The following is a 22,118-nucleotide window of genomic DNA, read 5'->3' as shown; positions in this document are numbered from 1 at the left end:
GAGGGGCAGACTGAGTGATCTGCCCAAAGAGGGACAGAGGCCCCATATCATTTCATTGGCCCACAGATCCTGTCTTCCCTCCCTAGTCCATGGGCCCAGGCCTCCTAGGAGCTGTTGAGGTTTCTGCCCCTCAGAGATCACGGGTGCCTCTAGGGACCGGAGAAACCTTTCAAGGGTCTTTGGAGGAAGCTTTACCCCAGGGCTCGGAGGCCTGACTAGGTGCCACTGCTGCCTCTACTTGCCAGGACTGAACCTGGTATGAGCCCAGAAGAGGCTCTGAAAGTCAGGGCCGGGTCAGGCAGGGTTTTGGAGCAGAGGTTTTTATACTTTGGGCGCACTGATGAAAGCTATGGCCTCTCTCCAGAAAAATGGGCTTTGCCTTATCTATATCATTTGAGGAGGCTTGTTGACACTTCTCAAGAACTAGCCTAGACTGAGTCCTCTGATTTTGGTTCAGAGAGCAAAGTGAGGAGGGGCAGAACTAGGGGCAGCGTGGGGGCCCACTTAGCCTCCCGCCAGGCCAGGGACCTTGCTCCTGAGCTGTGCACACACCAGCCACCGGCCCCTTCACTCACCGCCCCGCATCCAGCCACAAGCCTGCAACTTTTCAGATTGGATCCTTGAGGTAGTCAGGGTGTGGAGGCCACCTCTGCTGGGGTGGTGGCATTCAGGGCCAACAGGATTAGGAGGAAAAGGGAGGCCTATGACCCTCATGTTCTAACTATTCCTGGGGTGTAATGGGAGGTTCCAGCCCTGAGCATCCACAACTCCCGGACCCTGGACAGTAGCTCCCAAGGGTACTTGGGGGTTTGGCATGGGGTGGCAGTGAGAACCAGGACTGTAGGAAGTGGGCGGGGCCCATGCAACTACCTCTGTGACCTCATGAGTCAACAATGCCTTCTTGGCCAGCCTTAGGCCTGCAGGCAGGCAAGGGTGTGAGATCACTCAGTAGGACGCCTCCCCCGTCCACCCTGCCCCGCTCAGGAAGCAGACACAGCTATAAACAGATACACACCAGCCTGGCCCTGGGGCTCCCCTCTGACTTCTCTCAGAACCAGGGGTGAAGGTGTACTTCCTCCCTCTGTAATGTCTCTCTAGGTCCTAGTGTCCATGCAGGCAGGGCCCCTGGTGACACCCCTCCCTTGACCCTCCCCCGCCCTCAGTCACCAATCCCAAGCTCCACTGAGCAGTGACAGAGCCCAGCTGTTTCCAGGGTGGATCAGGATACAGAGCTGGCCCCAGGCCTCCCTCAGACTCCAGGCCCATGCCAGAGACAGAGGCTGCTGTACAGAAGAGCCCTGACTTTAAGGTCAAGGCCCCTTTTGGGAGTGTCTTGAATGAACAGCACAGCCTACCAGATCCCCAAACCTATCCTGGTCTGGCAGCCCTGACCCCCTGACTGCCTCATGGAGGCCACGGCTAGAACTTCACAGGGGCCAAGTGGAAAAGGCATTCTAAGTTACTCAAGATGTCAGAACTAGTCACTGGTGAGAGCAGAAGGCCCTCAGGAGTTTCCTTATCCAAACCTCTCAGAGTCAGATGGAGTCAAGAAAGGGACTGGCTGGCCCGAAGGGCCACAGCAAACAGCTGGGCTGGCTGGAGCCTCAGCCTTGACTCTGAAGCTGGGTTACCTGGCTTCAAATGCCGGCCTTAGCTATGTGACCTGAACTTGATTTTCCTCATTGATAAAATGGGTTTGTTGTGGAGATGAGATGAGATTGCTCTAACTCAGGTAGAGCTGCCCAAGTGGGCAGTGTTACCAGTGTTACTGCCAGGTGAGACTGCACTGTATGCTGTCCCTCCACCTTAGCTGTTACCCCAGGAGAAACATGGATGTGTGGCCCTGGACTTGAGCACCTGGCCCATGGCCGGGCTAGTCTGCACCTCTCCTTGCCCCCCAAGGATGGAGATGAGTCCCGGCCCCCTGGAGCTGCTGACCACCTTGTTCTTGCTGCTCGGTCTTGCGTGGCTGCTGTGCTCACGTCTTGCCACCAGAGGGAAGCCGTTTGTCTTCCTTGAGGGCTCCGCAATGCTGGGGCCCCAGTGGGCATCTGGCAAAGCCCCTGCTCTCAGGGATAGCTGGAATTAGAACTCCTAGGGGTCATCTTGTCCAACCCCCTCATTTTGTATGTGAGGAAACTAAGACCAAGAGGAGGGGGCTGATCTGCCCGTTGGAAAACAGTGACATGGCTGTTGACAGATTAAAACGACACTGGCATCTATATTGTTTTTTATTTATAAACAAATCGACATAAAATAAGTCCAGATGGCAGCGGGGCGGCCGTGCTGCTGACCTGCTTACGGAGGAAGCATGTGGACAGTCGAGTGGGTGCAGGCAGACTCCAGCCTGGAGCCCCTTTCCTCCCACCCGTCTTAGGGCCTTCTTGGCCTCCAGTCACCGGCCCAACCTTTTGCTGCAGCAGTTCTGGCAGGCAAGGAGCTGTGCTGGGGACAGTGCAGGGTGGGGACTCCCATCCCCACAGATGAGCCGGACTGCAAAGGGCCCAGTGGAGGAAGAGGGGAAGGTGACAGGGACCCTCTCCTCCCGATACTGAGTGATGTGGTCAAGGCTTTGTGGGTCTGTCCATCCCGAAGAGAAAGTGCCCTGGGGTATGTCCTCTGCGAAGGGGCCATGCCTCTCTGAGACCAGGGCAGAGCAGTCTCTCTCTTCCTAAAACTGACGGGCTTTCCCGAGTGCCAGAAACAATAAATTAACAGTAAGAGAAGATCTTTTTTTAAAAAAGGTAGAGGTCTGCACCACGATTTTGGAGTCTGGGAATCCCGTAAGGAAAGGCAGGAGCGGTGTGGCAGTGGGGGCCACACCAGGCCCAGCAGGTGGTAAGGGGACTGGGCACGAGTGTCAAGCCAGGACCCCATATTCCGAGGCCTCGGCGTCGGCCCCTTCCGCCATCACGTGGCAGGTGTTCAGTCTAAACTGGTGAGAGGCTGGCCAGGTTTGGCAAATAAATAGAGGGACCCCAGAGCGGACGCAGGGCTGAGGGGAAGAGCAGCGCCAGCCCTGGACCCCACACTCCCCCCTCTCCGTCCTTCATGGAAGGACATGCCATGACAGGAGGGTGGCAGTGGGGGCCCACACAGCCTCCCACAGTCCTGCGGCCTCGCACCCCACACAGGCACCAGGAGTGGGCGCTGGTCCTGCTTCCTGGGAGAGGACCGCCGCCCTCCGCTCTACCCGCCGCTGTCCAGGCCGTGTCCCGCGGTCAGAACTTGCCCTGCTTCAGCCGGTCGATGTGGTAGGAGAGCTTGAGCGCGGGCCCCAGCTTCAGCCCCATGTACTTCATCATCACGTCGCTGCGCAGCAGGAGCAGGGCGTTGCCGTCGATCTCCTGCAGGGCCACAAGGGGGCGCCGTCAGAGGCCTGGCTGCTCTGACCACCCAGGGACGTTCCGGCCACACGGAGGAGTCCAGTGAACCTGCTGTGACACTAAGCCCACCTGGTCTCCCACCTTCTGTCTCCAGCCATCCCTCCCCCAAACACCTGCGGAGCCCACTGGCTGCTAAGCCCCCCAACCTCCAGCTCTGGTCCATCCCTCTCAGGAAGCCTCCCCAGGTACTTGTCACTGTCACAGTGTTTCCATATGGACCCTCAACTGGTATTCTGCGAGTCCTCTTCCTTCCTGAGCGGCAGGGACACAAAGAGGCGCTTGCCGGGCAGCTAGCTCTGAGACCGCCCTGAGCCAAGAGCACCCTCCAAACCCACCTACCATGAGAGATGTAAACGACCAATGGAAGGTCGCAGATCTGTTGAGTGCCCAGCGGGCATAACAGCACCAAGCAGCAGGGGACAGGGGAAATGGCTTTGAGCCCCAAATCATTAGTACGGCCAATGCAGGGGCGTCAGGAGCAGTCCTTGGCCACAGGGCCAAATGGTTGCTTGAAGAGATGTTTGAGGGGCTACTAGAAGATGAGGGACTCATGATGGTGGAGAGCTGGGGGACACTTGACAAGGGACTTACTAACTTGGATTGAGGCCTATTCTCAGGCCACAGCAGGCAGGTGGGATAGCAAGCTCTCCCAGGAAGAGAGGAGGTCCTGTCCATGACGCTGAGCCCACCGGGGGCACCCAGGAGGGATGTGGCTAAATCAGATCCCACACTAGTGGAGTAAGCTGCACTCTGCCCAGTGAGGGCTGTTTGAGACCCAAGATTCTGTCTCTAAATTATATGGTCTCCTGTGCTCAGTTTCAAGGGACCTGGAACAGATATATAGCCCATGCCCTTAACAGTCTATAAGTTGCAGTAGCAATGCTCCCAGCGAACACGAGAGAGATGAGGCGGGGCACCTACATGTTTACGAAAAAGGTCAGCGTGGGGTCCAAGCTGGGGATCAGTTTCCCGAACAAACTGCATCACATCCTCAACTGTCCACGAGGAGGGGTCCCGGCCACTCAGTCGAGAGGCATCTCGGCTTTCCAGGTACCGGTCCGATCCTGCAGGACAGAAGGGCAGCTGCCATCACAGGCAGGGACTGGCTTGAACTCCCCACCATTCTAGCTGGCATGTCCTGAAGGCCCTGTGGGCAAGGCTGATGGCCTTACAGAGCAGAGGAACCGGAAGCAGAAGGAGGGAGGATTTTCCACAAAGGGTCTGAGACACTTCTTAAGTCAAATCTTTGTTCTTTAGGGTAGATCTGATTTTGAAGATAGTCAGAAGGAATCTTACACTGAGGCTGTGATGCATCCTGGGTCGGGGTAACAATGAGGTAGTGGGATTACTTGGGTTCAGTGTGGGGCTGGTGGGTGAGACTGTTCTTGCCTTGGTTCTGGGGACCCATTACCAGAGAGACCTCGGGAACTGGGCAAAAGCAGAGCCCAACCCTTGGCGTCTAGGGAGAAAAAAATGGTGGATAATACCCGAGCCTCCTCCAAACTCTGGGGAATAGTTGACTTCACTATAGCCTAATGTGGAGGCAGAAAACAGTTTTGCTTTGGCTACTAGAAATCTCAACGTTAATTCAGTGCTCTGCTTAGAGCTTTTACATCAGTCATGGCTCAGATACAGCTCCTCCCATTGCCCTGTGGGATTGGGACCTCTGTTTTTTGGTCATCACAGAACTCTGGCCTGTTTCATCCCCACCCTCTGGAATGTGTTCCTCTTCTCCCTTCAGTTTCTCCTTTATTTGGCAAACTCCAACTTAGCTAAGCAAGATACGGCTTCAAGGCCCAGCTCCTTTATGAAACCGTTCTGGTGTAATAGTGAAATAGCTGGTCTCACGAAGCATCCTCTGTATCTCCTGGTTACAGCTCGACCTCTACACAGTTTCCCCATCACATCACCCTAGTAATCCATTCTCTATAAAGCAGTCAAAGCAACCTTTAAAATGTAATTGGGGATAAGAAAAAAATGTAATTGGGTCGCGTCAATCCCTAAAAACTCAAATTCAACAGCTTCCCTTTGCACCTGATATGAAATCTCAGCTCCTCGGTCTTCACGGTGCTCCCTCATCTGGCCCTCTCTACTTCTGACCTCACGTCACTGTCCCCCTCCCCCACCTTTTACTCACATTAATCCACACATGCCAGCTTTCTTTCTGCTACTTGTAATTTTCTGTCTGGAATGTTCTTTTTCCAGATCTTTGCATACTCGATTCCTTCTCAACATTTGGGTCTCATTTAAAATATTAATTCCTCAGAGAGGCCTTCCCTAACCTGCGAGAGTCTCCATTCCCCACAGAGTCATTCTCAATCCAATTACTTTTTCTTTTCTAGCACATATGACTATCTAAAATAATTTTATGACTTGTTTTCTATCCCCCCATCCCCACTATGTCCTTATAATGTGATTTAAAATAAGAAACATATCTATTTGGTCTTTATCCCCATTTGTGGCACAGAACTCTTAAAAATCCTTGGAGTTTCTTAACTGGTGAGATAAATAAAGGTGTCTTGTTTTTCATAACGAGTCTCTTTTAGCCACACATCCGTATGTTAATTAGGGGACTTTTGGAAAGCCCCTAATGATGAGGGCTGGTTGCCAGGGGAATCAACCAGGTGAGTAGGGGTTCAGCCCCCACCACCCAACCTCGTGGGGAAGGAAGAGGGGCTAGAGATTGAGTTCAGTCACTAATGGTCAATGGTATAATCAATCATGCCTATGTAATGAGCTTTTGTAAAACCCACAAGGACGGGGTTTGGAGAGCTTCCGGTTGGTGACCACGGGCGGTGCCGGGAGAGCAGTGCACGCAGCCCCGAGAGCGTGGGTGCTCCACACCACCCCCACACTGGCCCCTTCATCTCATCCACCTGCCTGTTCTGTTCCTGAGCTGTATCCTGTCACAGAGAACTGGTAGTCTAGTAAACAAACAGTTTTTCTGAGGTCTGTGAACCGCTCTAGCAAATTAATTGAACCTGAGAAGAGGATGGTGGAAACCTCCAACTTATATAGTCGGTAACAGCGGAGACTTGTGACTGGCATCTGAAGGTGGGGGCAGCAGTCCTGTGGGACTGAGCCCTTCATCGGTAGTATCAGAACTGAGCTACACTGTAGGGCAGCCCGCTGGTGCGGCAGAACCGCTGGGCGTGTGGAGAATGCACAGGTCTGGTGTCAGAAGTGAAGTGGTGTTGACCACTGAGAGAGGAGACAGGAGGAGCTGTGCTTTCACAGCCCCCAACACACAGGCCCGATCTGCCACAGGTTCAAGCATGTTTGTTAAATGAATGAATGCTCATTTATAAGTTGCTTGTGTATCTTTCTGTTTCCCTCCTTAGACTGTGTCTGTTTTCAGACAGGAACCTGTCTCCTTACCCCCAGGAAATGCCTGGTGACATAACTAAGTGGCACAGCTGAAACACACCTGTGAAAGTAGAAGGAACCTACTTTTAACTATCTCTTGTGAAGCCTAAGAATCCCCTCTTGTTTTTCTGCATTCTGGGGCCCAGGTCTAAAAGTCAAAGCACAGTCTGCCTGGCCCAACCCCTGCTCCCTCCCTGGATTAGAGGCTGCGGCCAGGCACTGAGCAGAGGAGGAGCGTGCGGGAGCAAGCGGAGGTGTAGAGCATAGCCAGTCCCACAGCTTTTTAGAGGTAGTAGTGGACAGGAAGTTGGAGAGGTTCTCTGTGAGCCAGCCACTTCTCCCTGCCCTGAGAGCCCACTGTGGGGCTGGGACAAACCAACTGCAGAGTACGGAGAGCAGAGAAGACGCATAAACGAGTATCTTTCTTGGACCATCTTCACTAATTCTCCCACCCAGGGAGCTAGGAATCTCTTTCTCTCTCTCTCTCACTCACACACACACACACACACACACACACACACACACACACTCTCCCTCTCTCACATACACACACAGAGTATTATACACACATGCATATATATTATATAAGAACATACACATATATTCACATCTCTAATACTACATATACAGTATGTGTTTGTCAGCCTATTCCTGTTAGAATGTACGCCCCACTGAGATGAAGACATTTGAGCAAAGACCTGGAGGCAGAAGGGTGATGGGCACATTTAAGGTTTAGTAGGGAGGCCAGTGTGCCAGAGCAGAGTATGAGTGGTAGGAAGCAAATACGCCAGGGCTGTGTGGGGTGCCGGGGCGGGGTACAGACAACAGAGGGTCTATGAGCCACTGAAAGACCACTGGCTTTTCTGTGCCATGTGGGTCAGTTTTGAGCACAGGAGTGACGTGAACCAGTTCATAACTAAAAGGATCCCTCTCACAGTCTGTGTTGATCAGAGACAGGGGGTGAGGACAGAAGTGAGGGAGCCCTCCCTCAGCTGTACACGAGTCTCCTGTGCTAGTCCAGACGAGAGATGACTGGGGCAGCACCAGGCGGTAGTGGTGAAGGTGGTGAAGAGTGATCTGCTATGTGCTCATTATAAAGCTCCCCCACCATGGTCAGCTTTTTAACCCTTAAAACAGCTCCTGAAGGAATTATCACCTTCAGTTTAGAGATGAGAGAGCCGAGGCCCAGACAAGTGAACTGACTTGCCCAAGACCACACAGGTAGGAAGGAGACAAGTTAGTGCCCTGTCTCTGTCTTTTCCTGTTCCTACTGTTTCAGACAGACTAGCTGGTGGTCGCTCTTCAAGGAAGGGAGAGTGTCTCAGTCTGAGAATGGCTAAGGCAGTCGAGGCGCATCCACAGAGGCCAGACTAACAACTGATGCCCAGTTGTCCTGGGGAGTAGAATAAGAGGGGATACTTGAATCCACAAAATTGTATATGAAACAATTTTAGCGCCAACCAAATAGAATCCTTTCGTAGCCGTAACTAGGTTCTTCAGGGTCAGAAGAGATCTAGACCATGACCTGGCCAGCAGACTCAATGTATTCCAAAGGAAGAGTAGAGACGTCTGGGGGACAACAGTGACATCGAGGCCAGGGTCATGTGAGGCACTCTTAATAGAAACAGGGCCTTGGAGAAGATTACATAACAGGAACACCCTCATACCTGGGGAACGAGTTAGTTTCCAAATCGATCCCATATCCCTGCTTCCACCTGATCCTTTTAACACTCCTGTGGAAAGACCAGGTGGACATCACTATCTCCATTTTGCAGATGAGGTACATGAAGGAATGCGAGGTGAGAGGACTTACCCAAATCTTAAGGTAGGGAATCAACTCTTAGTTCTACTTCTACTTCAGAGCTTCTCATATTCCCTTTTGCTGCCTTGCTGGGGCTCAGGTGGGGAAGGGATAACCTGGCTTCTTCCATCCGCCTTCCTGAAAACTCTCTCTCCTGAGGTCACTTCTTTCCACTGCAAGCCTAGCTAATGGAGTCGTCTTATTCTTTTATATCCCCGAAATCCCTGAGCTGTGGTGTGGAGGTGGCATTCTCCTGTCTCCCCATTGCTGCTTTTAGACCATCCCATGAAAGCTCATGTTCTTCAGAGGCCAAACATGTAAGTAATAGACCATTTGCCCTTCCTGGTCACTGTCGTCTATGAATCTCTGGTTTTCTACCTCTTGTTAAATGAAGACTCTTTGGTACTTAGCTCACTATCTTCTATTTCACCCCAATTCCGGCATAATCCTCAGAGGCAATCCACTCCACTTCCTTGCCTCCGCCAGTGACTTTCACACTGACTACTTCCAATACCTACTGCTAAGTTCACTGTCTGGTTCCTGCTGTCACTTGGAACAAATTCACTTCAGAATTTTAAACATCCCACTTTCTGACCCCAACCTCCTGTCTCTCCAACTGTCTTGTGACTTCGGTCCATTATCATCATTACATCACAAGATCAGCACACCAGTCAATCTTCCCTCATCCTTCAGCACTCCCTGCGCAGACCCAGTCTCGATCTAAACCACTCTCCTTCCAGCTCCATCAATTCCTTTATGTGCTCTCTCATTTCCTGCCCCCTCTTGCCTACTAGCTCATCATAAACGTAAAACCTTAATTCTCAAACTGCCTTTTCTCATCCCACATCTAGGTTTCTAAGAACACGGATGGAAACCATAGCTTTTGCAAACAGGCAAATGAGTCTGCAAGCCCAGCTGGGCCTTTGGTGTTGCCTGCAAATCATTTTCTTCTCCTTCATCCATTTCCCCGTCTTGTCTGCGACCAGTCCAATCTTCTAGCACTCCTAAGCCTTCCTCACTCAGCCCCCTCTCCACTAATTTATGGCCAGGCTTCCTGCCAATCTCAGAGAAAAAGGTGTGTCTCCTTTTGGTTTAAGATCCATCTGTCTGGGCCCCTTGATCCCTAGTCCATCCGACAACTCCTGAGGCCTTACTTTTTCCTCTTTCCCATATTCTTAGTTTCTTCTCCTTGGAAGGCTCAAATTGCTGAAAAACATGCCCAGCGTCTCCCCCTCTAGAAGACCTTTTGAAGGTCATCTTTCTTTTTCTCATCAAACTCTCCTTATCCCCCACCCACTGCACTCTGCCTCATCACCCTCCACTACCACAGAAGCCGTGTTGGCTGAGATCAGTTACCCACTAACGACCATATGCAGCAGGTATTTCTCAGTCCTTACTTTACCGAACCTTGTTGTGCTGTGCTCTCCTTAAAACACACTCTGTAACCTGGGCTACCAGAATACCAAATTCTTCTGCTTTTCCTCACATTTGACTACTCCTTTGTCTCCTTGGTGGAATCTTCTCCCTGTTTCTTCCCCTGAACTTTGCTCGTCCCCAGGACTCTCTCTTTGGTTAACTGTTTTCATTCTACATATACTCCTGAGAAATGGGTGTCATCCACCCACAACTTCAACTATCTATATTCTGATAACCCCCAAATATTTCACTTCAGCTCAGTCCTCTCCCCTGAGAATCAGACCTGCATAGCCACCGCCTCCTAAATACCAGCACGATGACCATGGGCTCCCTACCCTGCTTTCTCTTCTAGGCACCGCCATCGACCCAGCCACCTCCCCTCGGAACCTGAGACATCTCACTCCCTTCTTCCTCACAGTCCTCAGGTTGAACTAAATTTACCTCATGAATAGTTCACAAGCCCTCTAATGCCACCCTCTGCAGGCCTTGACTGCTTCTGGGCCTGCGCACACGGCACCCTGGGGCTGGGCTCCAGCCTTGTCCTTCCTCCCTCCCAGCCCAGCTCACACAGCAGCCGCTGAGCTACCGGAAGCACAGCCTTCTAGGTCTTGCATCTAACTAAAGGCCTTCAGTAACTTCGCATTGCCTGGAACGTCAACTTCAAACTCTTCCACATGGCATTTAAGGTCCTCTGTAACATACCCCTGACCTTTCCAGGCTTTTCTCTCTGAAGTTCCAGTTTACCTTTTGTTTCAGCAAAACCAAGCGGCATGTGGTCCGGGCACAGCCTGTGCCCGCTCTGTCCCTTTGCCCTTGTCCCTGCTGTGCTCTCTTCCTGGAGAGTGCTCGCTCCCCATCACTCCTGACGTGGCCATTCACAGACCCCCTTCAAGGCTCAGGGAGTCACTTCCTCAAGGAAGCTCCCCTGGACACCAAGCTTGCATTGGGTCTCCCTCCTTGCGGTTTTTATACTAACTGACAGTCTCTCCATAACTGCACTCAAGGTGCTGCTTTACAATGACCTGTTCAGCGCTCTTCCACACACTGTGAGCTACTTGAGGACAAGAAGTGACTGATTTTCCATCCCTGTGCCAAACACAGACGGTGTTCAAATAAATGGCTAGGGAAGGAATGACTGAACCCTTTCCTGTCCCGTTGACTCTAGGTCTTCACTGTCGTTATTCTCCAGCCAATCCCAGAGCTTCAGGTGCCTCCCAGGCGCCTCCCCAGGCACAAGGGTAAGCCCAGACCCCAGTCCAGCCACCAGGCAGAGGGCAGCAGAGCTAGTCCTTTCTGGCCTCCCAGAGCTCAGGAAGAAAGGAGGGAAGGGACGAGAGGGCGGGCAGGAGGGCCAGAACACTGGCAGCTTACCCCGGGAGCACAGTCTACGCACGGCTGAGGCGGTGCTCAGTGGCAGGCCACAGGATGGAAGCAAAGGCCGGTACCCAGAGGGTCGAAGATTCTGGGAGGTGTTGACAAGGTTGGTGGGATTCAAGGGAGAGTCCATTGAGTCTGAGTGTGGCTCCAGGGACCGGGCCAGGCTATTCCCCAGGACAAAGGTTTCACCTGGAAAACAGTAAAACCAGAGTGAGAGCTGGGACTTGCCTAGAAGGACTGCTGGGGTGCTGGCTCCCGGGTACCTGTTTGGGTGGAGCAAGAGGCAGTGAAACAGGAAGTCCTGCTGGGCCTCCCTCTGGAGGCCTGTGAGCCAGTCATGGCTCTGGCTCTCACCAGGTGGCCTTAGTCAAGCCCAGTGCTGCTCTTGGGACTTGGATTTCCTTAGAGACTTATTCTTAGACAAGAAAGTCTTTGAGGTTTCTTTTGGTCTGGATGTCTTATGCTTTTTCTGGATAAGGAGAACCTTAAAAAAAATAAGGAGAGGCTGCCTTGCACACAAGATGCTGGAGCAGAGAACCAGGGCGCTGGAGAAGAGACACGCTTGCTGAAGAGGGCACTGCAGCATGTCTCAGAAATGTTTCTCGATGCCTGGTGGCAGGCTGTCTGCAAAGGATATGCTCCTACGTCCCCCTCCCATCCTTTCGTATTTGTCTTGTTCTATAGGAACCTTCCAAGGATGCTGGATTGGACAGTGGTGAGAATGTAGGCATGGGACCGAAATCTGGGTTAGGATTGACTCTGACCCTCAGCAGGCAAAGGGCTTCCCTCAGAACCTCAGTCTCCTTAGCTATAAAATGGAAGTTCCTTTCTTCTAAGGGGCTTGTAAATATCAAAAGGAAGTGGCTATGAAAGCTTTGTAAAGGGAATCTCGTCCTGACCTTTCTGCACCCAGGCCGTGGCCCAAAACCAGGCAGTAGCCCCTAATCACTGCCCTGCAGAAGCTGAAGCAGGCTGTCTCATGACTGGGTTCTGCACATACTAAAACAGTTCATCTGCCCTGGCCACAGCATTCTCTGCTTATGGGGGCTGAGGTCTTGGGTACGGGTATGTATCACTCTCCTCTGTGGTTTTTCTTAGATAATGCTTGTGATTCATTGAGGGCCTCTGATAAACACTAAATTCAAACACATTATCTGGCATACAATAATACCTTTGTGCAAGAGTTTAGGATTTTAGGACTGCTTTCTGCTACTCACCTAAAATTTCTTGGTAACCATGGGCTTAGAGTCAAATCTAGCAGGAGACAGATTTCACCCTCATCTCAGGGAATTTAGCTGATGAAGCCCTCCCCTAGAAATGACTCTGAAGAAAGAAGTCTGAGGCCCCGGGATACCTAAACCACATTCACTCCCATTCTGCAGGCGAGATCCCAGATTCCTATTTTCCAGGAGAGATGACTATAGCATCGTCCTGCTTTAGACAAGAACGGGAACAATCTGGAAAACATGAGGCCTGAGTCCTACACTTCAGCTCTTGCCTTTAACTAGGTGTGTGGTCCCAGGCAAGTTGCTTGTCTTCTCTGAGAATCGGTTTCTTCATCTGTTAAATGGGGAAAACTCACCCTTTGTTATGCTGAGAACATCAAATGAGGAAATGAAATGGGATGGACTTCACAAAGGTGGAGAGCTGTTATTGGAGACTTCATTCAGAGCTAGTGGCAAACCTACATTCCCTGCAGCAGCTCAAGAAAGAGATAAAGTTGAATTTCTGCATTTATCAGCAGCCTAACGTCACCTTTCTAGTTCTGGTTTTACTCAGTAAAGACTGGGACAATACCACAGCTGCTTCACAAGAGCTAACAGATGTGAAAAATAATTATGATGACAATGCCTGGGGCTCACCAGATGCTGATGCAAATCAGTAAATGTCTTTTCCTCTCAGCAATGCTAAGTATAGTAACTGAAATCTGAATTCTGAGTTGAGGGGCCTAAAAATCCGGACTGATGGCACCTGGACTAAGCAAGGCCAGATGCGGAAGAAAAATCATAGCCTAGTCTCTGGGGGTTCCTAGTCTGGGGATGGCCAATCTGTGAACCCTGGCTGCCTTCACTAGTAAATGGCAGGGCAGAAGACCACAGTGCTTTCAAGCTGTGCTCTACAGAGCCCCGGGCCTCAGAGGGAGGCCAAGGAAACAGGGCTCTGGGTCTCATCTCGGTTTCTATCAAAAGAGCTGTGGTTTAACTTTTATATACCTGAGTTTCATATAATCTTACCTTTGCAGAAAAGAAGTTTTACTGTTAAACTTTGAAACCACTGGCCTAGGGATCTAAAATTGGAGCTGGAAGACTCAAGTTCCATTTCTAACACAATCATTATTCAACAATCATTGCCTTTTATCTGGGCTTCAGTTTGTCTGGCTACAACATGAAGATGAAAACCACTAACCTCTAAGGTCAATGTAAATTAAATTTGTTGTTGATATGCTGGAAACAGGAGGACAGCCAGCACAGGAGGGAGCGCATTCATTCACTCAACAAAAATTTGTTGAGCACTCTGCTTGCAAGCCACTTTGCTAGTTACGGGATATGCAGAGGTAAACACACAGCTAAAGACCTTGCCCTTATGCATTTATTTTTAGTGAGTGGCAGATCTTTTCTGAGTATCGTATGTCAAGGCTGACCTTAAAAACTAGAGTTCCCAGTGAAGGGTGACCGGAATGCTAGTGAGAGGCAAACAAGAAAAAACCTGGGAATCTACAGATTGTAGAAAGGTCAGAGGAGACCAAAACCCTAACGGCAGTCATGGGATGGGAAGAGAACTGGAGGCAGATCTGCTATTCTGGAAGGCATAAAGTAGAACAGTGGGCAGGAGTTATAAGAAGGTAATTTCATCTAAAAAGGGAGGCATTTTGGGAATAAGAAGTGTCTTAACAGTAAAACTAATTGCCAAAGGCGATGGTGAGCAAGCTATCAGGATTATTTAAGCAGAAGTCAGATGACCACTCTTGTCTGTTGGGCTACACAGGAGATCATCTCTTTAGCACTTTCTGCTTCTGAGATTCAAGAAACTGAATCAAGGAAGGATGAGGAACTGGATCAAATATCTGGGGCAAAGGGCTGTAGAGAGAGAGACCACCAGCTACGGGAGTTGCCAGAGAAAGGAATTAAGAACTGAGTCAGAACCAGGAATTGACAGCGAGAAGTATGAGCAACTACCAGGAAAATGTGACCTTATCTGGGTTATGTGGGAAGGGGTTCATTTTATTTATCTAGATTTGGATATCAAATGAATGGAAAAATCCCCAAATCTAGGAGGACTTGCAGAGTTCTGCAAAAATCTCCAACTAGTTTTCATTCTTCTGTCTTGCTGCATTCCAAGCCATTCTCCCACAAAGTATCCTGAGTGAGCTTTCTGGAACACATGGAGAAGTCTGTACCACGGTCAAGCAGGCCTTCCTGACTGGGCCTCTGCCTGCCACTCCAGCCTCACCTCTCACCCTCTTCTCTTCTCCTTGTATTCTAGCTGTACTGGACATTCTCTTCCTCTGACACAGGCCGTGTGTCCTCTTGCCCCTCATTCTCACATGCTACTTAGTCAACAAGAACATTCTTCATCATTCCTCTCCTCCATCTCTTTGGGTCCTCACTCCTTCAGGTCCAAACTTAGGTGTCATTTTTTTTTCTGGAAAAATCTTACCTGACATACTTGGTTTGAACTTTTGAACTTTAAATTTGTCCAATTAAAGTACTCATCATAACCCTGGCTGGGTAGCTCAGTTAGAGCGTTGTCCTGATATGCCAAGGTTGCAGGTTCGATCCCTGGTCAGAGCACATACAAGAATCAACCAAAGAATGCATAAATAAGTGAAACTACAAATTGATGTCTCTCGCTCTTACATAAAAAATCAATCGAAGTACTCATCACCATGAATTAATTGTTTGCTTATTTGTTAGTATTCTTTACCAGGCTGTATACTCTGGGCATTAAGGACCTTGACTCCTAGTTTACAATAAAATCCTTAGTTTGTAAATCAGAGCTTGGCATCATGTAGTCCAGGGGTTGGAACCTATGGCTCGTGAGCCAGATGTGGCTCTTTTGATGGCTAATCTTTAATAAAAAAAATAATGTTAAAAATATAAAACATTCTCATATATTACAATCCATTCATTTCCTACCGCTCATGTTCATGGTTGCAGGTGGCTAGAGCCAATCACGGCTGTCCTCCGGGACAACATCAAATTTTTATTAGATAATGCCTAAGGTACATGGGTCATTGTATGGCTCTCACGGAATTACATTTTAAAATATGTGGCATTCATGGCTCTCTCAGCCAAAAAGGTTCCCGACCCCTGATGTAGTCAATAGATACTGGGTTGACTGACTGACTGAATAATGGAATCAATAGTTTCAATTAAATATGAAAATCTGAGTTATCTTAAAACTCTGACAGTTCTATGAGGAAACCTTGTGTGGGGAGACAAGGGCATTCTAAAGATTTCACAGTGCTTATTTGGTTCTAGTCACTGGGCATTTGGAGAACTACTTTATAACTAGCCCGGAAAACCTGGATGGCACCCAGAAAGACAGGCACAAGAACTCATTGTCATGGGGCAAATGAACTACTTCCTCCCGCAGAGAGAAACCTGGACAATTACACAGCAGCAGGCCTAGACACTAATTGCTGGGTGGATTTCAATTACAGCTAAAATGAATATTCACTGGGACCAGCTAAACTAATGCTATCTTCTGTCTTGTAGAGGGCCAGAAGGAACTCCCTCTCAATCTTCACAAACCTCTTACTTGATCTAACTGTGTGTAGCTGTGATCTGACATTGCTTCCCCTGCCACTTCCCCAGGAATCCATCCCTGGAATCTTCTTCACCCCACTTCTTGCTCATCACTCCTGGTGGGGCCCGAGTACCTCTGTTCCTTGCTCTTACCATGCACAGTTACCTACAGCTCCCGCTCTTAGCTGGGAATGCTTTCAGAGCAGGGATTGAGTCTGTCTTACCTCTGTCTCCCCAGCATCCAGGATAGAATCTGGCAAAGAGTAAGTATTTGATAAATGTTTGATGATCTCAAACTGAAACAACTGGCCTGGATTCTTCATAACGTCAATATCATGTAATGGGAGGTAGGAAAAAAGGCTGGAAAACTGCTCTCAATAAAAGGAAACTAAAGAGAAGACACCTAAATGTAGTGGGCGATCCTTCACTGGACCTTAGATTGGGGGAAAAACAGCTATAAAGAACTTGATTGGAAGAGGGATGTAAAGTACAGCATGAGGACAATAGCAATAACATTGTAATAACTATGTATGGTGCCAGGTGGGTACTGGAAATATCAGAGGGCTCACTTTGGAAAGCATATCATCTAAACACTGCTGTACACCTGAAACTAAAACAAAATAATATTGATTGTAAACTGTAATTTAAAAATAAAATTAAGAAAATTTAAAAAATAAAATGTTTTATTATCAAAAAGAAAAAAGAGAACATTATTGGGAGAATTGTATAATTTAAATGTGGACTTTAACAGCTACAGTTGATCCTTGAACAATGTGGAGATTAGGGGCTCCCATTACTGTGCCCCACCCCTGCAGTTGAAAACCCACATTTAACTTAAAAAAATTTTTTTGACAGAGACAGAGAGAGGGACAGACAGGAAGGGAGAGATGAGAAGCATCAACTCATAGTTATGGCTGTTTACCAATTGCTTTGACTAGGGGCCTCCAGCTGAGCCAGTGACCCCCTGCTCAAGCCAAGTGACCTATGGGCTCAAGCCAGCGACCCCTGTGCTCAAGGTGAAGACCTTGGGGTTTTGAACCTGGGTCCTCAGCATCCCAGGCCGATGCTCTATCCATTATGCTACTGCCTGGTGAGGCAATTAACACAGATTTTGTATGTTATATATATTATACATTGTGGTCTTACAATAAAATAAGCTAGAGAAATGAAAATGTTATTAAAAAAATCATAAGGAAAAAGAAAAAGATAAAAAAAATCATAAGAAAGAAAAAATGCATATACAGTATTTATTGAAAAAAAATCCACAGATAAGAGGACCTGTGAAATTCAAACCCATATTGTTTCAAGAGTCAACAATTGTATATTTTATTAATGCTAAATTTATTGAATATGATAATAGTATTATGTTCCTTGTTCTTAGGAGATACATACAAAAGTATTTAAAGATCAAGTCTCTTATCAGTAGTTAACTCTCGAATGGTTCAGAAAATAAACAAAAAATGTAAAGATACATATACATGTATATATACTTAGAGAAATGGATAAAGTAAATATTGCAAAAAGTTAAATGGTAAATCCAGGTGAAGAGTACATGGTTTCTCATAGTACTTTTTGCACAACTTTTCTGTAGATTTGAAAAATTTCAAAATAAAATGTTGGAGACGAAATGTTTAAGTTTCAACTTAGGTAAGGAAGCCTAGTGAGATATGCATTTGGTGACTATCTGCTACCTGGAAGCACAAGGTCAAGGTCAGTTAGGCCAAGACCCGACAGGGTGGGATAGTGTGGACACAAGCCTGTAGGGAAGAGAGTTCCAGGAAGTACCTAGATAACAGCTGGCACCTTCAGACGTCGAACTAGTAGAAATGTGTAACCAAGCAGAAGGGAAGGAGTGATAAACAGCAGACCTAAAGGGCAAAGCAAAAGGCGCCCTTATCCAGATTAAGTCCTTTGGCAGAGGTCTGGGTAACTGGTCAGAAAAGGTCAGGAAATGGTAAATCACCAGAGGTAGGGCAGAGCCTCAGTAAGGCGGCAGAAAAGATAAGCGAAGGGGAAAAAAAGATAAGTGAAGTTGCACAGAGTCAGAAATCTAGGCAATGCTCTGACTTGTCTGGGCATAGTTAAAATGCTCATTTCAGGGAAGCAAATAAAAACTAGGGTGAGAGCAGCCAAGTTGCTGGGCACCTACTCTGAGAAACAGGTTAGAGCACAAAAGGGTGCAAAGAGTTGGCTGAATCTGTCTGAAAATGAGGAAAAGGAAGGGGGACAGCCAATGGCAGAATGTGATAACCTCAGTATTGGTCTCTTTCTTGGTGAGGCAAGAAGGAAGAGTGGCTAAATCTTGCTTCCTCTTATCTGAATCAGTGTTGAATCAGAAAAATGCAAACTGGTACAGAACTCCCAGGAAAGGTCATGCCCCGGTCCCAAACTACCTTCGTGACTGCAGGTCCATGATACACACTCCTACCAGTCTCTGCGTGCTGGTACCAGCATGCTTCTCTTAGTGCGTAATGACCTTATTCCATTGAGGAATTCTGAGTTGCTATTCAATTCAAAGAGTTGAGACATCTGTCTTCAGACTAGCAGCTATACTCAGGGATATGCTATTCCCTCCATGTATTCATTCTTTCAGAATCCCAGGTAGGCCTAACTTGCATTACAGAAGTGCAGCTTATAGTTCCCCAATGCCAATAGCTGGGGACATTTAACAGCCTGCCTTTGTCTGCACCAACTCACCATGCCCAGCCCAGACTCCCAGTGGAACATTCCAACTGTAAGTGACAATGCCTTTTTTCTATTCTCAGGGAGTCTGATGCTGAAAGAAAGCAATCTAGAGCAGGTTAGGTGAGAAAAAGGATCAGTGAGGGTGTCACAAGTATATCTGCAGGGACCAGATTGTCTGGTCCCCACAAACAGTATTTGAAAGTCAAGTATATTTTTAAAAGTTATGTAAGCAATGCTCATTTGGGTACAAAAATACAGGGGTGGTGGTGGCTGGGGCTGGTGAGTAGTCACTTCCCTGAGCACATTCTCCATCAGTGGCATTCTGATCAGAAGTGAGTCTGTTAACACAATGATAAAAAGGCTACAGGGAAGGTGGTGTGGGAACAAGACCTGTATAGAAGGTCAGACTTACATGCTCCCACATAACAGACAGCACAACCCTGAGACTGATGGCACCGCCTCTCTGTTCCTCTGGCCAGGAAAAAGTCCACAGGACTTCTTTAAAGGGCCTTGCCTCCCTCTCTCAACAATGACCTACCTCGCTATGTTTAGCGTGAGCTTTCCCTCCCTGTCGTCTGTGTCCTGGGCTCCAGATTAGAGATGCCGCGTTCCATTCACTCTAGTTTAACCCCTCTCGGAAGTGCTTAGTCACTGATCCGGCCACGTGGCATCTGCTCTCCCGTTGTGGGTCTGGTATGTTAACTAAGAAAGTTATTTTCCAGCCTAGTTAGAAACAGCAGGAACTTGAATTGACTTGCTAGACTGGCAGTGCTGGAGGAGTTAGGGCCCCGTGCCAAAGGAAAGAGTGGATGGCCAATCACCAGGGAGCACATTTCTCAATCTGTAGCTTGAGAAGACTAAGCCTTCCTGCTGGCAGGGGAGGTCTGTGGTAGGCCTCTGCTGCCAGACCTGCACTGGAGACGCACTGACTTCACAGTGGCTCCACATGCTGTCTGGAGCTCAGTAGGGGACTCGTGAACCACCTTTCTCGAAGGATAAAAATCCAGAGGAAAGAAGGTTCATCCTAGAGAGAGGGCACAAAATCCTGAAAAGAGCAAAGATGAAAGGAGACCAAAAAGTCCCAGATGTGGCAAAGGTTAGGGACAGAAAACCTGACCTCTGGATAACAGGTGCCAGGCTAGTAGGTCTGAGGGCTGACCCTGGGCCGATGCTGGTGCTGCTACCAGCCCTGCCCCCTTTCTTAGCCCAGACTCCGTCCCAACTCCTACCTGGTAGGTACCTGTCGTGGCTGTGGCTGTGGCTGTGGCTGTACTCTGTGGAGGTGAGTGGTAAGTGAGTCTGTGTAAAGGGCTGGTTGCCAAACAGATTGTCACTGCGAAGGTTGTGGCAGAGTTTCTCCAGGAAGCGAAGGACGTAGGTGATGCTGTTGACTGCTGGGAGGTTGAGGGTGTGCTGTTCCCGGTCAAACACGGCTGTGGAGTGGAGGGAACAGGGTTGAGCGCATTAGCCGGGCAATGCCGTGCAGCACGGGGCAGGAAGAGTCCAGCCCACGGCTTGCCGCAGGCTTACCTGGTTACACAAAGGCAATCAGTGCCCAGGTTTCCTCCCTCCCTCCCTTGAGGGTTTGGTTTTTGCCTCCAACTCCAAAGGGCTTGCAATAATGGGAGTGGCCAGGCCAAGTCTGTTGTTGCACCCAGGGCTCTGGAATGATTTTACTCAACCTGTGAAAACAACTGTGAACATAATTCTATCTGCTCCATCAGCTGGCTGGGCCATGTCTAGGAAATCTGTTCATTTAGGTTACTATTTCCATAAGAACTGCCTAAGAACAGAGTTGCTGGGCAGAAGAGATGGTACACCCAGCAATGGTGGGTATACAATTCAATCTGTATAAAGACACTAGAATTTTGGCAACATTTGGAACTATGCCAAGCCTCATTTGATTTTACTCTCTAGCTATTTCTAATCAAAAACTATCTGTATCGTCCTTAAAAAGCTAAAGGCCTTTGCATGTGCCTCTGAGCACAGCAGGAAATGGAGGTACGGGCCTCTCAGGAACCGACACTGGGGCAGAGAAAGACCCCTGCAGGAGGTGTCAGCCATCGCAGCTGAAGAGAGGCAGTGGAGGCCGTGCCCCGCACACAGCTGCACAGGAGCCAAGGGAGACCAGGCACTGGGGAGTGGCCTCCGAGGGAAAGCAAGGCTTGATTTTCCAGGCAGTTCTCAGCCTTCTATAATAATTCCTTCCCTGCCCGCCCCATCCTCTACTCAGCCAACTACTCCCTCGTCTGGGCTCCCACACCACCTTGTACATACTCCTCTATTGCAACACCTCTCACAGTTAGCTGTAGGATGTTCTTCCTTTTCACCAGGGCAGAGTCCGAGCCTATCTTCCTTTCTCTCCCTCCCCCGGCCAGTGTCTGGCAATAACCTCTGACATATAGGAAGGGCTCAATAAATGTTCGCTGAAAGAATATAATTGGATTATTTATGGGGTTTTCCATGACAGCTGCTCCCTGAGGTTAGATATTGCAACTCATTAGAAAAAAGGGGCAAGAGATTATGGAGGAGCATACAGTTCAGACTGAAAGGCTTTAGGTCAAGTCATTATAGGTTTAGTGGGTAAAGAATAGGGTTTTGTACTTATGAAAACTGAAACAGAGCCTGACCGGTGGTGGCAGTGGACAGAGTGTTGACCTGGAATGCTGAGGTCCCAGATGTGAAACTGTGATGTTGCAGGCTTTGAGTGTAGGCTCATCTGGCTTGAGCACAAGCTCAATAGCTTGAGCATGGGGTCGCCGGCTTGAGCGTGGGATCAAACCCAAGGTCCTTGACTTGAGTAAGGGGTCACTGGCTCAGCTGGAGACCCCTGGTCAAGGCACATATGAGAAGCAATCAATGAATAACTAAAGTGCTGCAACTATGAGTTGATGCTTCTCATCTCTCTCTCTCCCTTCCTTTCTCTCTCTCTTGCAAAAAAACAAAAGCCAGAAAAACTGAAACAGAAAAGGGGCACAGCAGAAAAAGTAAATATTCTCATGAAAACAACAAAACACAGTGCAGCTGACTCAGATTCTCATAGCAGAAAAGAAAGAGGAATGCCTCTTCCCACTCTGCCCTGAGGTTCAGCTCCCATGTATGAGGGCTGGCTCAGGACTGGGAAGCTAAGGAATCAAAACAATGAGAGAAGAGTTCAGGTTCCCTCACACCAGGTGGGTGGCAGTCTGGAGAAATGCTCCTGTAGCCATAATACAGCCCCCTCTTGATTCTTCTATCTTCAGGGATGTCTTTAAAGCAACACACTCATATGTTTTCTGTATGGAGAAGCTAAGTAGGCAGACAGTAGGGGCATCTGCTTAGAATCTCAATTAAGCCTCT

The 22,118-nt window shown here is 48.8% G+C and overlaps 1 protein-coding gene across 9 annotated transcripts in view; it reads right to left on the bottom strand.

Annotated features, from left to right (window-relative positions):
- Positions 1-2,213: 2,213 nt before the first annotated feature.
- Positions 2,214-22,118, bottom strand: part of SCMH1 (Scm polycomb group protein homolog 1) — a 167,455-nt gene continuing 147,550 nt past the window's right edge. For 7 of the 9 annotated variants that reach the window (XM_066269491.1, XM_066269489.1, XM_066269490.1 and 4 more), the window contains 5 exons: positions 20,009-20,212; positions 11,341-11,535; positions 8,420-8,485; positions 4,308-4,450; positions 2,214-3,347 (listed from right to left, as the gene is read on the bottom strand). In XM_066269491.1, coding sequence (XP_066125588.1) covers positions 3,222-3,347; positions 4,308-4,450; positions 8,420-8,485; positions 11,341-11,535; positions 20,009-20,212 — 734 coding nt within the window. In that variant the 3' untranslated portion in view covers positions 2,214-3,221. The remainder of the gene's footprint in view (positions 3,348-4,307; positions 4,451-8,419; positions 8,486-11,340; positions 11,536-20,008; positions 20,213-22,118) is intronic. The other 2 variants (XM_066269494.1, XM_066269495.1) reach the window with 1 other exon arrangement.

The sequence above is a fragment of the Saccopteryx bilineata genome, chromosome 3 (assembly GCF_036850765.1).
Source record: "Saccopteryx bilineata isolate mSacBil1 chromosome 3, mSacBil1_pri_phased_curated, whole genome shotgun sequence".
NCBI classification, from domain to species: domain Eukaryota; kingdom Metazoa; phylum Chordata; class Mammalia; order Chiroptera; family Emballonuridae; genus Saccopteryx; species Saccopteryx bilineata.
This window is presented reverse-complemented; position numbering and strand designations above follow the sequence as displayed.